The sequence below is a fragment of the Zingiber officinale genome, chromosome 2A, assembly GCF_018446385.1.
Source record: "Zingiber officinale cultivar Zhangliang chromosome 2A, Zo_v1.1, whole genome shotgun sequence".
NCBI classification, from domain to species: domain Eukaryota; kingdom Viridiplantae; phylum Streptophyta; class Magnoliopsida; order Zingiberales; family Zingiberaceae; genus Zingiber; species Zingiber officinale.
This window is the reverse complement of record NC_055988.1, coordinates 80,233,663-80,249,115: the sequence shown is the minus strand read 5'-3', so window position 1 is coordinate 80,249,115 and position 15,453 is coordinate 80,233,663. Positions and strand designations below refer to the sequence as shown.

At 37.0% G+C, this 15,453-nt stretch overlaps 1 protein-coding gene and 1 long non-coding RNA gene across 2 annotated transcripts; both read left to right on the top strand.

Moving 5' to 3' along the window:
- Positions 1-4,981: 4,981 nt before the first annotated feature.
- On the top strand, positions 4,982-11,110 carry LOC122041323. The gene is made up of 3 exons (XR_006128958.1): positions 4,982-10,150; positions 10,275-10,436; positions 10,783-11,110. It is a non-coding gene; the product is annotated as an uncharacterized LOC122041323 (long non-coding RNA).
- A 1,054-nt stretch (positions 11,111-12,164) lies between these two features.
- LOC122043725 lies at positions 12,165-13,019 on the top strand. Its single transcript, XM_042604319.1, has one exon. The coding sequence runs from the start codon at positions 12,165-12,167 to the stop codon at positions 13,017-13,019; it is 855 nt and encodes a 284-aa protein (XP_042460253.1).
- The last annotated feature ends 2,434 nt before the right edge of the window (positions 13,020-15,453 follow it).

Sequence of the window (15,453 nt, the reverse complement as noted above, 5' to 3'; positions counted from 1 at the left end):
AAGAAGATGTTTGTTTTTACGTTTGGTCACACCATTTTGAGATAGAGTGTCAACACAAGAGGTTTCATGAAGCATGACATTCTGACCCATATAAGATTGGAATATACCGAACGTATATTATTTGACATTATCACTTCGCAAAGTATGAATTGACACATTGAACTGAGTTTTAAGCTTAGCACAAAATGGACAAAACAGAGAAAAAAATTCAAAACGACTTTTCATTAAATATAACCAAATTACATAAGAATAATCATCCACAAAAATAATAAAATACCTAAAACCAAGGTTAGACAAAATAGGACAAGGAGCCCAAATATGAACTAATTCAAAATGAATAGTAGTACGTTTATTTACTCTAGGATTTGAACTAAGACAGTGATGGTTTGTAAACTGACACGACTCAAAATCTAATGAAGACTTACCATATTGTGGACAAAGCTTTTTGAGCAAAGGGAGAGATGAATGTTCCAACCTATAATGAGCCTCGAAAGGAGAAGTGATACTCGAGCAAGCAAAAGAATTTTGGAGCAGTGTGTCAAGAATGTAGAGACCTCTAGACTCATGCCCTTTATTAATAATCTTCTTCCAATAATTTTCGTCAAAAGATCTTGAAATAAGCAACGATAAAAAAAAATGAAATGCAACCGTTAAGATTATGAGTTAGTTGACTAACAGGGAGTAAATTAAAAGATAAATTAAGTAAATGTAAGACGGATAACAGAGGAAGCAAAGGTGTAGGATTGATAGTGCCAGATCCACGAACATAAGACAGAGACCTATCAACTAAAGTAACGATAGCAGTGTTAGCTTTGGATTGAAAAGTAGAAAAGAGATTAGAATTACATCTGTAGCACCAGAATTAATCACCCATTTGGAGGATGAGGAAAGAAGATGTTGGGACCCTTGGTGACCGGCTTGTGGGAGTGAGTTGTCTGAAAAAGAGAATAATACCTCTCCCGTTCTTTTAACTCTAATTAAAAGAAACAACAACAACAACAACAACCAAGCCTTTTCCCACTAGGTGGGGTCGGCTGTATGAATCCTTTTACGCCATTGAGCTCTATCTCCTATTATATCATCATCTATATTTAAATAAATTTTATCTTGTTTTATTGTTGCTAACCAAGTCTTTTTTGGTCTTCCTCTTCCTCGTTTTATATGCATGTTTATCATAGTTTCACATCGTCTAACTAGAGCATTTATTGGTCGTCTAAGTACATGTCCGTACCATCTTAAACGTGTCTCTCTGAGTTTTTCCTTAATAGATGCAACTCCTACTTTCTCTCTAATGCTCTCATTTCTTATTTTGTCCATCCTCGTATGTCCACACATCCACCTTAACATCCTCATCTCTGCAACTCTCATGTGCTCGAGTCATAGCCCAACATTCAGCTCCATATAACATAGCAGGTCTAACTGCGATTTTATAGAACTTACCTTTAAGTTTAAGAAGTACTTTACGGCCACATAAAACACTCGACGCTCCCCTCCATTTCACTTATCCTGCTTGTATTCTATGTAAGACATCTCTCTCAATCCCTCCATCATTTTGTAAAAATGATCCTAAATGTTTAAATCTCTCGGTTCCGGGCAACTCGTCCTCTACTATTATAACAATTGTTCCATTACTTCTAATATTGCTAAATTTAAATTCCATATATTCTGTCTTTAATCTACTAAGCTTAAAACCTTTCCCTTCTAGTGTTTCCTTCCAAGATTCTAGTTTAGCATTTACTCCTTCACGTGTCTCATCTACCAAAATAATATCATCTGCAAACAATATGCACCACGGTACTGTGTCTTGAATGTGTTGCTGTGAGTTCGTCCATAATTAGTGTAAAAAGATAGGGACTTAGGGTTGATTCTTGATGTAACCCTATCTTTATTGGAAATGCTTCAGTTACTCCGCCTGAAGTCTTTACTCTGGTCGTTACATCCTCATACATATCCTTAATTAGTTCAATATATGTTACGCTAACACCTCTCTTTTCTAAAATTCTCCATTTAATTTCTCTTGAGACTCTATCATAAGCTTTTTCTAAGTCAATGAATACCATGTGTAGATCTTGTTTTTGCTCCCGATATTTTTTAATTAATTGTCTAAGGAGATGTATAGCTTCTATTGTCGACCTTTCAGGCATGAACCCAAATTGATATTCTGTCACTGTGGTCTCCTTTCTTAATCTTTTTTCTATTACTTTTTCCCAAAGTTCATAGTATGACTCATTAGTTTAATACCCCTATAGTTTGCACAATTTTGTACGTCTCCCTTATTCTTATATAAGGGAACTAGAGTACTTATCCTCCATTGATCAGACATTTTTTTCGTTTTCAATATCATGTTAACTAATTTTGTAAGTCATTCAATACCTTGTTTCCCTAAGCACTTCCATACCTCTATCGGAATATCATCTGGTCCAACGACTTTTCCATTGTGCATCTCATTTAAAGCTTGTTTTACTTCTGAAGTTTGAATTCTACGATAAAAATTAAAATTTCGATGCTCATTTGACCTAATTAAATTAAGTTGGTCTCCTAAACCTTCATTAAAAAATTGATGAAAATACCTCTTCCACCGCTCTTTTATTTCTCCATCGCTTACTAATACCCTATTACATTCATCTTTAATACATTTTATTTGGCTAAGATCTCTTGTTTTTCTTTCTCTCACTTTAGTTATTCTATAGATGTCTTTTTCCCCTTTTTTTGTATCCAATTTTTGATATAACCGTTCAAAAGTTTCATTTTTTGCTTCACTCATTACTTTCTTAACTTCTTTCTTGGCTATTGTATATTTTTTTAAATTTTCCTCGTTCTTACAAATATATAATTCCTTATAAGTTATTCATTTTTCCTTCACTTTCTCTTGTACTTTCTCATTCCACTACCAAGATTCTTTACTTAGCGGTGCATGCCCCTTTGACTCACCGAGGACACTTTTAGCTACTATTTTCAACTTTGATACCATCTTATCTCATGTTGTATTAGAGTCATCATATATTTCATCTAATGCTTGTACTTCTACTTTCTCTTTAAATATATGTTGCTTCCCATCCTTTAACTTCCACCACTTAATTCTAGGAATTGCATATATTTTCTTTCTATTAATACTATGTTTGAGGCGTATATCCAACACTACTACCCTATGTTGGGTAATTAAGCTTTCTCCAGGGATAACTTTGCAATATTTACAAATCTTTCTATCCTTCTTCCTAACCATAAGAAAGTCAATTTGCGATTTATTATTCCCACTTTTGAATGTGACTAAGTGTTCTTCTCTTTTCTTAAAAAGCGTATTAGCTAATATAAGGTCATATGCAATCGCAAAATCTAATATAGTTTTCCCTTCCTCATTCCTCGTTCCAAACCCATAACTCCCATGTACTCTCTCATATTCCTCATTTTTCACTCCGACATGCCCATTTAGATCACCTCCTATTAAAATCCTTTCATTTGGTGGAATATTTTGTAATATTTCATCTAAGTCCTCCCAAAACCTTAATTTGGTAGCTTCATCTAATCCTATTTGTGGTGCATATACACTAATTATGTTCATAGTTTTTTCTCCACTATTATCTTAAGGGTTATAATTCTATCCCCTTTTCTAACTACTCCTACAACTTCATCCTTTAACAAACTATCTACAATAATACCCACTCCATTTCTTGCTTTACTCTTTCCAGTGTACCATAACTTAAAACCCGAGTTCTCTATCATCTTTGCCTTCTCACCTGTCCATTTTGTCTCTTGTACACATAAAATATTAATTTTTCTCCTAATCATCATATCTACTACCTCCATTGATTTACCAGTGAGTGTTCCTATGTTCAATGTTCCAAATCTTAGATTATTAGTTTTCCTATCATATTTGTTCTTATCTAACCTATGGTGTGAGAACTCTTGCCTATTTAACACTACACCCAAGTTCTCATGGAGATGTAGCGGTCCTTGCTGAGACGTTACAGTCGGACCCTGTAACACGAACTCTTACATATTTATCACTACACCCGAGTTCTGGAGATGTAGCGGTCCTTGCCGAGACGTTACAGTCGGACCCTGCAATGCGTTCCTTCCGGGGAACAACCTAGCATTAGCACAATAGTTTAATGGATTCATTCATGAAATATTTGCCATAGTTTGACGCTGGTTGACAACCTAACGCAACCCTCCTCCTTTATCCGGGCTTGGGACCGGCCATGACCGGTCATCATGGGCGGAGTTTAAAAGAAACAATAATGATAAATTAAAATAATGACTAAAAATAAGAGGCATAAGATTTACTTGGTTACAACCTAGATGATTGTTATTCCAAGGCAAGTGAAAGCGCAATAAGAATCTTCTTCGTTGAAGGCGGAGAAACCTCTTACACTTGTTGAAAAGCTCAGACAGTTGCTAGGAAATAATTACAAGAGTTGACGTCTATTTCCTAGGTCCATTGTATTTTTATAGCTCCTGGAAAATCTTATCCGTGCTGGAAGGCGCCTTCTATAGGGCTGGAAGGTGCCTCCAGCGAGGCGGCAAAGGATAAAATTTTATCCTTTGGCAACGGCTAAATTCTGCCATTTGAAGGCGCCTTCCATGTACATTGAAGGCGCTTTCAAGTGCTTAAAGGCGCCTTCCAGCAGAAGGCTTTAGCAGCTACCGAGCTTCACTCTCTTCCTCTGGCTCTTCCGTTTCGGTGATTTTGGCCAATCGAAATAGGCTCACCTGAATCCATTTTCCGGCCTTCTCGTCGAGCAAACTTCCACTCCGGCTTCTCGTCCCTCGGAACGTCGCGCATGTCCTTCTCGTCCACCGATGTACTCTTCCGCAGCACCTTGTCACTCGGATGCATCGAGTCCGTTGGCTCCCTTCCCATGACATTCTTCTCGCTAGCTGCGTTTTTCGCTCGACTTCTTGTGTTCCTAAGCTCCTGCACACTTAGACACAAGGTTCAAACACAACAAGACCTAACTTTAACTTGGTTGATTACATCAAAACTACCATAGGGTTCCAATAATCTTCCCCTTTTTGATGTGCATCAACCCAAATTCAAGTTAGGGTAAAAATAATGCAATAAAAGTATTATAAAGAAATTGCAATAATAACATTTTAGGAACATTAAGTATAATGTTGCAAAATTTTTAAAAAAAATCCCCTGCTAAACTTGTACCTATTCTTTTCCCTTTGATCACATCAAAAAATTGAAAAATAATATAAGAAGTTAGAAAATTAATTTTAAGTGTACTTAAAAATATTCCATAAAGTCATACTTTGTACTTGACAAGAAAGAGTTTTAAAGAAAATATTTTGTCAATTCTAAAAATGCGACTAAACCTTAAAAAATTTTAAAACTTGTTAAATGACTATAACATTAAATCGTTTAACAGTTAGTTAATTAAACATTAAATTCAATAATTGGCTTTCAGAGGATGATAATTCGTCCCATGTGGCCTTCAAGTTCTTGTGTTTTGGTATGTTGCCCTTGTCTTTCTCCTTCTTCTTTAGTTTAGGGCATTCACTTTTAATGTGCCCTTCCCCTTGGCAGTTGTAACATCGGACCTTTCTTTTATTCCGAAAGTGTTTCTTTACCTCCGAAAGTGTTTTTTTGTCTGTGACTTATTAAATTTATTAGATTTAATGTATTTACTAAATTTTCTTACCATTAGAGCCGCTTCGTCTCTATCAATTGACTCTTTAGAGTCTGGATCGTCCGTTCTTGTCTTGAGGGCAATGTTCTGACTCGGTCTTTTTCTTTGTCCTGCACACCGAGATTCGTGTAATTCAAAAGTGGAGAAAAGATTTTCTAAAGTACTCATCTCGAGATCTTTGGAGATATAGTAAGAGTCTACTATAGATGTCTATTCCGGTGCTCTCGGGAACGTATTTAAAGCATACCTTAGCGTGTCCTGATTGGTTACCGTTTCTCTGAGGTTTGTTAGGATGGTGATTAGCTCCTTGATTCTTTCATGTAGTTGAGCAACCGATTCGTATTCTTCTATTCGGAGAATGTTGATTTGGTTCTGGAGTAGATCTCGTTTTGCGAGTTTGGCTTCGGACATACCTTCGTGTAGTTCCAGGAACTTCTCCCAAATTTCCTTTGTTGATTCATAGGCGCCCATTCTGTTGACTTCTTACGGAGGTAGCACGCTCAGTAAATGGAATTCGGCTCGTCCATTTGCTACAAAATCTGCTTGCTCCTTTTTGGTCCATTGATACTCCTCTTTGTCTTTCAGTGCTACAAATCCATATTTTAATATTAACAATAAATCAAAATCGGTTTTAAAAAATACCTCAATGCGTTTCTTTCAAGACACAAATTCTCCCTCAAATTTTAGCAGGAAGATTGTCGGTCCGACCATCGTTTCGGTGCTTCAGTCAGCGGTTAGTCCTTCTGAGGTGGTTGAACTATGATACCACTTGTTAGGACCCTTGGCGGCCGACTTGTGGGAGTGAGTTGCCAGAAAAAGAAAATAATACCTCTCCCTGTTCTTTCAACTCTAATTAAAAGCAACAATAACGATAAATTAAAATAACGACTAGAAAGAAGATGCACAAGGTTTACTTAGTTACAACCCAGATGGTTGTTAATCCAAGGCAAGTGAAAGCGCAATAAGTATCTCCTTCGTTGAAGGCGGAGAAGTCTCTTACACTCGTTGAAAAGCTCAGACAGTTGCTAGGAAATGATTACAAGAGTTGACGTCTATTTCTTAGGTCCGGGGGTCTTTTTATAACTCTTGGAAAATCTTATTCGTGGCTGGAAGGCGCCTCCAGCGAGGCACCAACTTTATCCTTTGGCAACGGCTAAATTCTGCCTGTCGAAGCCGCCTTCCATGAAGGCTCGAAGGTGCCTTCAAGTGCCTGCACTTGAAAGCGCCTTCCAGCAGAAGGCTTTAGCAGCTACCGAGCTTCACTCTCTTCCTCTGGGTCTTCCGAATGGGTGATTATGGTCAACCGAAATAGGGCTCAAGCGAACTCATTTTTCGGCCTTCTCCTCAAGCAGACTTTCTCTTTGGCTTCTTGTCCCTCAGAACGTCGCGTACGTCCTTCTCGTCTACCAGTGTACTCTTCCGCAGCACCTCGTCCCTCGGATGCACCAAGCCCGTTGGCTCCCTTCCCATGCCATCCTTCTCGCTAGTTGCGTCTTCCGCTCGATTTCTTGTGTTCCTAAGCTCCTGCACACTTAGACACAAGATTCAAATACAATAGGACCTAATTTTAATTTGGTTGATCATATCAAAACTACCACGGGATTTCAACAGAAGACATGTGTTTTGTTTACCTGAATCAGCAATAACAGTTATATAGGGACATGAAGACTTGAGTGATTCTTAATATTTTGAAAACTTGATAAATTCATCTCCAGAGATAAGGATCGATTTATCATAGACATTATTAGTGGACACAATATGGGTCAAGTGTTTTTGTTGATTTTTGTACTGAAGCTTTCTACACTCAAACTTAATATGACCTAACTCACTAGTTGTACATAATATCACCTGAATTCGGCGTTTAAGTTTCAAAGTCCTGAGCCACATCCTTTGTTTCCATTGTAACTAGTTGATCTTCTAAGCACATAATTAGTATTGCGACTTACCAAAGCACTATTAAGTTGAACGAATGTAGTACTTTTTGTATGGAGAACACGACTAAATAAATTTTGTATAGAGGAGATCTCATAACCTAAGAGAACTTGTGACTTAGCAGACTTAAAGTCAAGAGATGGACCAGCGAGGAAGCGTATGATAACATCGGCTCTTGTTGATATTGTTGAACCTTCACATTAGGGCTAAAGGGCAACAAGATATTAAGCTCCTCATATGTCTTCTTGAATGCCATAAAATAATTGATTTTTTCACATGTTAAAATGCTTTGCAAACCTCATAAATGCAGGAGAGATTCCCTTTTCCAAAGTATAAAAATTCTAAATAATCTATCAATTCTTTAGCAAATTCACATCAAACCAATTACCTTACTATTAATATAATTCTGAATCGAAGGCATAAACAAGCATCCTTTTTAAGCCATGTCTACTTCAAATTATCTTGAGGGTCATCAATTAAATGACCATCTTTATCAATACTTCGTAGATAAAGACGAACCGTCTTACTCCAATCCAAATAGTTCAACCATTTAGCATATAGTCCGTGATTTTAGACATCATAGGCTCCGTCACAATTGAAGACTTATTTTTAGCCATAAGACCTTTTCCCAAAGGAAGTCAAATAAGAGAAAAATCCAAGTACAAACAAATAAGACCGAACCAATATCAGCGTCGACTGGCATGCAGAGGCTTCAGTAATAGGAAAAAAAAATCACGAGTGGGACAAAGAAACTACGTCCAAGGAGAACACACGACATCCAGGGAGAGTGCATGACGTCTAAGAAACCAATATGACGGGGGATGCTCGACGCACAGGACGACGCGACCTGTAGTCGCACATAGGTGTTGCTCACGTTGAGGAAAGTAGGGTGACAGATAAGGAAGAGAAAGAAGGGCTAGAGGGGGTGGTGGAGAGGTTGAGATCGGCGAAGAGGGCAAGGAAGGCGTCTAGGGTTAGATCATTGTCGCGGGCCTTGTCACGATCGAGGGCGTCAAGGACGAATCCGAAGAAGGTTGGGTCGGTGGCGTGTAGTGACTTTTGTTGCTAGAAGCAACGCCGTTGCACATACGTGAGAGGAAGAAGAGGTTTTGAAGTAGCTCTGATACCATGTTATTTAAGATAAAAAGAATATGTATAATTTATTGAAAAGTGAGACATATTTATATATAAACTAGGAATATATCTTAGGAAATAATCTATCTTAGGAAACTATAATTAGACTAATTGACTACTTACTAATTGATAGAATATATACAGATAAGTCAAAAGTAACTTTTGAAAGCACCCCATCAATCTAGCAACTTATTCTTTTTTATATTTTTCTACTTTAAAAATCACATTATTTATTTATTTATATTCATTAAATTAATGTTAAAATTTTATCAGAAGACCATCTATTTAAAGAGATCAACTCACCATGTGAATGAGTGTATTATTTTATATATTTTTTTTTCTGCTCAAGTGTATCTGGAAATTGCGACCCAATCTCCCTCTGTACCTCCCACTTCATTTTTGGCAGGGAGGTTAACACAAGTTGTATCTTGGTTATACTTCTAGGTTGAAATCTTATCTTACAAGGAGTTTTGCCTCTGGGATGATTCTATTTCATTTCTTATCTAATTTTTCCTTTATTTAATTTATTGTACGATAATTTTATTTCTTAGAATTAACTTTTTGATTCTATTTATCATATTGGCTCTAACTACCTTGTCTATAATGCTCATTACCAAATAATTGAAGTTCTACTAGGTTGCCCTCTTGTATCCTTGTTTGAAAGAGTTATCTTGACTTTTTGGCAATTTCTTTCAATGTACTTGTCTTTTCCTTTTCTCCCCTATGGACTTATAACTTAGATATTTGATACAAAGTGACAAATTGCATAGCCTAAGTATTTATATCAGTTAGTTATTGTTCTTTTTTTTTAAAAAAAATTATTGCTCAGTATGTATTGTATTTTCAATGCATTTGATCGATCTCATTGTATAAGAAATGAGTTGACTGGTTCATTTTGTTATTTTGCACATAGTCCATCTTTGGGTTTGTGCTGTGTACATTTCAAATTAGTTTTTTTTGTCAAATACTTGTTCTATAACACTATTGTTTAGCCACACTAATTGATCTTTAATGTTGGTACAACTAATTTGCATCATTCAATATTATGCTTCTGCTAGTACTACTGTTTCTTGCAGAATCTATTCCCTGGAGTGGAGTTTATGGTTTTCAAACTTCTCCAAATTTTCTCGTGTGCAATAGAACTGATGTACTCGTCAGTCATCAGTTGCCTCGGGTATTTTTGACACAATGATGACTGATGCCAATTATTCCTAAATTGTGGAGCTAGTTAGAATAAACCCACCGAACTCTACAAGAGTACATTTTGGATCTGGAACAGTTTGGAAGTTGATCTGGATAAACTCCTGTTTTTGGATAGAAATACTAGAGACGGAACATGTTACTAATGTTTATATTTTTGTTTTACTTTTGTAGCAAACAGCAGCATGGAACGAAAACTCTCTTCCTGGAGGAGACGAGTTCTAGTCGAGTTGCACAGTAATCAATGATAGGTGAGTGTTCTATTTCATCAAACAGCATTTGCTAGTGAGAGTTATAATTTCAGTAGTCTTGCGGATACACCACCATAGTAGAGACCATATACATTAATCTGGTTATCCTTTCTGTACCTTTCAGAACACCAAGGATGAAAGGAAAAAATTTTCTTCCCGAAATTCCACAAGCAAGCGAGATTATCTGAACACTATCTATGTAAGGTCTGGCCAGAGAATTTTGCTGGGGACTGCAGGAGTTCCTCCACAAGCTGATGAAGAGGAAGGGCTTCAAACATTGAACCAGGTTTGGATGTTACTTCTCAAGCTAACATTCTGACTATGCCTACTGTTCTTGAGAAAACGAAAAAAAAGAGAGTCAATTTTGGTGTCGACTGATGATCAAATAGCAGTGGAGGTTGATCAAGTGTGCCTCTCAAGATTGAGAAAGGTTCAAGAACCATTCCTGCTGACATTGATGTGGTGTGGCACCACAAGCACCAGGCCCCAGCTGCCTGCCTCTACTATACATCTAAATTAAAATGATGATGTTTCCTAACCTACAGAAAGTCTGAAACATTGATGTTCACTCTTGTTTGAATCTATATCAAAAAGATAAATATGCTGAATCTCCCAAATTCTGATTTTGTCAGGTTTCTCTTGGACCAGGTTCCATACATCACCATCAGCTTTTCCGTGGATGAGCAGGAAGCAGGTGAGTGGATGTGGTTCTATCTTTTGCTGCCTGAACTCTTTTTGGTAGATTATGATTCCTTCAGAAGAGTTTGCATTTGGCTGTCCATGTTTTTGTCTACTTTTCAAAAAAAAAAAAAATCTCTTGAAGGATTTAACTAATATGCTCATACTATTTTGGCTCTGATTGATGTGATTGTGGAGCCATTTTGAAATGTTGCATTTGGATAATGATAAAGTTGGGGCATATTATTTAATAATACATCGGTATCAATATTCAATACAAAAGTTATAAGAGGGCACCTAATTTTTAATAATCAAAGGGCATCTCATTTTTATTTTCTATCTCACTCCACCAGTAAACAATTACCCAACTATTTTCTAGTATATTATTTATATCCAAATAGTGCAAAGTTCCCGGTCTTCTTTTATTGTATATAAAAAAATTTTGAGCAAATTTTGATAGACACATATTTATCATTATGTTAATTAACTTCCCATGTGCTAATTAATCTCAAATTGGGATGGTTAATGCTTCACTCACCACCAATTTTCCAATATATATATATATATATATATATAATTTCGTTTTCAAATTAATTGACTTTTTGATGTTTCACCTTTCAATTTATTTTAAATTTGTGATAGGTGTTGTCTTCCCTGTTCACTAACAAATTTTGAATTATGAAAAGAAATATAATTCTTTTTGCGGATTTAAATTATCAGATAATCAATAGTTGACTCTTTTCAGCGTGCCTCTTAGATTTCTGCAATTAGATTTTTGTTTTTTTTATCTCCAAACTAATAACATAGTTTTTGAATTTATAAAATGACGAGGTAGCGAATTGTAAATATCAATGGAATGATAATTGGTTACTAAAGTAAGAAAAGGTTGAAATGTTTAACCTCTTTTCAAGGAGTTTTTCCTTTTGGTGGATTATCGATCGAGAAACTTTTGAATGTTTAGGATGGCAAGGCTCAACGCGTAAAGTCGATGCAAGTGGAGTTCAACTTTAGAGGAGATGAGGGATATCTTTTTAACATTCTCTCTTATCCCTCGAGCAACAAAGATGAAAAATGAATCTCACAAAATGCCTGTAGGTTCTCAGACTCTTCAAATGCCAGCATATGATTAAGGGTTTATTTGACAATAAGTAAGATTCCAGGGGGTAGCATGGAAATTTTTACCCTTTTATGTACACGTAGGGCTTTCGTCATCGCCGCATATTTTTTGGGTAATTAATTATTTAAGTAAGTAATTAAGTAAATCCTGTTTCTTCTTCTAACTCCCAACTCCCAACTTATAAGAAAACTCCCACGTTTCCATTTCATGGCGCTAGCGATGGAGGAGGTGGTGGCCATGGCGATGACCTCTCCCCTGGGGCCGGCCGTCCCCTCCTCTCCTGCCGGCGCATCCTTCCGGGACCTCCTCCCCCACTTCCGCTACTTCTACACCAGCGCACCCACCAGCCCCGCCCACGCCGCCGGCCTCTACGGTTGGGAGGCGACCGACGCGCCGACGAGCCCTAAACCGGAAGAAGGTGATACTGACTTCGCCTTCTACACCCAATCGGAGGGGGAGTGGCCGATGCAGCCCTTCGCCACCGCCGACGAGCTTTTCGAGGAGGGGATGATCCGCCCCCTGATCCCCAATCCGCGGTATTGCGCATCGAGACCAAACCTTAGTTCGCCTGGTGCTTCGATCATGATCGAAGCATCGAGAAGAGATCGAGGGAGGGGCAAGTATTCCGCCCCTGGCGGGGGCGGGAGCGGCGATGCGCCGCTTGCTAGGGGGCATCGAGGATCGCGATCGCTCTCCCCGACGAGGAGAGGCGAAGTCTTCTCCCCCAAATCCCCAGATCCCTCCTCCGCCCTGCTGAAGGGCGGCGGAGGCGGGAGCAAGAAGTGGAAGCTCAAGGATCTGTTCCTCTTCCGCAGCGCGTCGGAGGGCCGCGCGACGGGGAGGGGCAGCAGGGACCCTCTCCGCCGGTACTCCGCTCTCCCCCGCGGCCCTGCCGGAAACGCACCGTCCCCGCACGAGGCGTACTACTCGGCGCACCGAGCGGCGTCGGAGGAGCTGAAGAAGAAAACGCCGCTTCCCTACCGCCGCCAGGGCCTGTTCAGCTGCCTCGGCCTCAGCCCGGCCGTCGACGGCCTCAAAAAAGGTTTCAGTGCCTCCTTCTTCTCCCCTAAATGATCTGCCCACTTTCTGTTTGTTCATGTTCCTGTGCACCAAACTCTCTTCTCCCGAGATCTACAATTCCGATCCCGCCACTGCATCTTCTCGATCGACCAACAATCTGAATCACAAATCTACTCAAAATCCAAACTTTGCAGTTCTAATCGAGTAATTCCAATGTTTTATCATCTTTGAAGATTATCAAAAACTAGCAATTCCTTTCACTCTACCAACCACACAAATCACTCACTCGATTCCAGTTCATATGCTTACTGGTATGGAAGTGGCAAAGGCATAAACAAAAAATTGCAGGCACATGCTCTGTTTGGTGCTTTTGGCAGGAAGTAGTGTCATCTATTGTTAATCTAATCTCCAGACTGTTAGGTTTTGTTCTGATCATGAGCTTGTGCACATTCCACTGCTGGTTAGGTTGCACACCAACCACATCACTTCCTCATGTCATTTAAGACCTTTAACAGCAGAGATGAAGCTGCACTGAGCAGGCAGCATTTGTTGTCATTCAGTGAACTGCTCCAATGGTATGGCTTGGCCCTCTTCAATGTTTTAGTTTTTGCCGGAAGTAATTTGCTTAGGGAACAATTGCTTCCGCAACTTAGGCTAGTAGGTAGGGCCATCAATTAACCAAACTTTTATAAGCTAATTTAGTGTTTGATTTGATAAAAATTTATTTATCTTCGTTTAATATATATAATGGTGTTTAGCTCATTAATGATCATGAACAAGAATTATGAATTGTTCGCGAATAATATTCACGAATAAAGTTTGTGAATAGTATTTATGAACAAAAGCTTGTTAATCATGTTCATTAATAAAATTTAAAACTTAATAACTAATCAAATAAACTTAAAATTATAAATTTTTTAAATAATCAAATAAGTTTTAATTGAAAGCTTCATTTTAAACTCGGCCTAGTTTAACTCTATTATCTTATCAAATAAATTTAATATTATTAAGTTTAGCTCGGCTCCATTCCTTTACAACCTTAAGCTACAAGGGGTTGTGCCACGGATGGATGAAAGTTTGTAGGGAGTAAATATTAATATTTAACAAATAAAAAAAAAAAAGCTTGAAATGAAGTGCAGTAGATAATTGCTTAATGAAGTCAACTTTACATATTAAGCTGATTATGTGTGATATGTCATCTGATCAATAACAAATAAATTAATAGTATTAAGTTAGGTAATTAATAACTATAGAAAAATATTATCGAGATATTATTTGAACAAGTAGTAAGTGTGATGATGTACTTGGGAAGAAAATATGAAGAAAGTGAACGAAATAAAAAAAGGGCAAAAAGAAGACTAAACTAGATTCTTCTTTTATCTAGGGTTCTTAACAATATCTCATAATATCAATTTTAAAAAATAAAATATCAAAACAGCCATTAAAAATGATCCTAGATTTTTTCCTTTTTTTTTTTTGGACAAGGTGTTGGGATAAAAGTCGTTAAAAATGACCTCTAAAATCCATTTAGAATAATATAAAATTATGATTTCAACTATTAATATATAAATATAGTTAATGGTATTATTATTCTTAATCATAAAATATCCCCTCCTCTATGGACACTATGGATATAAATTATTTATCCATGTTCATAAGGTAAACTCATTATTTATCAACCATCAATTCAATGCATCATAAGGCAATGCCTCTAGGATTTTCGAATTTATTTTGATGACCAATGAAAAATTTTCGTAGGATTAAATCGATCATTTTAATTAATATGTTTAAAACTTGGATATATAAAGCGTGACATATAATCTAATGGGTAATAACACATTATATTCCATGATCTATTTGTAAAACTAAAAAAAAAATCTAATTATAAATTACATACTAGTCATGTGTTAGTAGTTCTAAAAAAAATAAAATATAGTGTATGATTTGTATATCATCAAAATCTAGATCAAATTATTCCATGTAAATAAATTATGTATTTATTATTATTATTATTTCCTACTTATATTTTCTTAGTTTCTTAAAAAAGCTCCCTCGGGCATGGTGCAATAATAAAATGCTAGGTGGATAATAAATTGTTAGGTGGATTCAATACTGAGACATGTTGTTCAACTGAAGAAAAGGTTGTGAGGACTGCACATAGTTTGATTATCTAATTGGGGCTTGGACAATTCTACTGTGATAGAAATATCGTGGAGGTCAGCTATCGATACGCTATTAGTAGGTGAACTGAGAAAGGTGGCCCCATCTTCAATATTAGGAGGGTGGTTTGGACAAGTTGGACTTAAAAAAAATTAATTACTAAAAAAACATTAAATTGTGTATCTCTAAACATTAAATTGTGCTATTAATTTATGAGTACTGAATAGATCTATGCCACAATTATTACACTAAAAATCATAATCTACATAAACATCATCGCCCTTGATGGTTAATAAAATATTTTAATTTGTAAAAAAAATCTCAAATA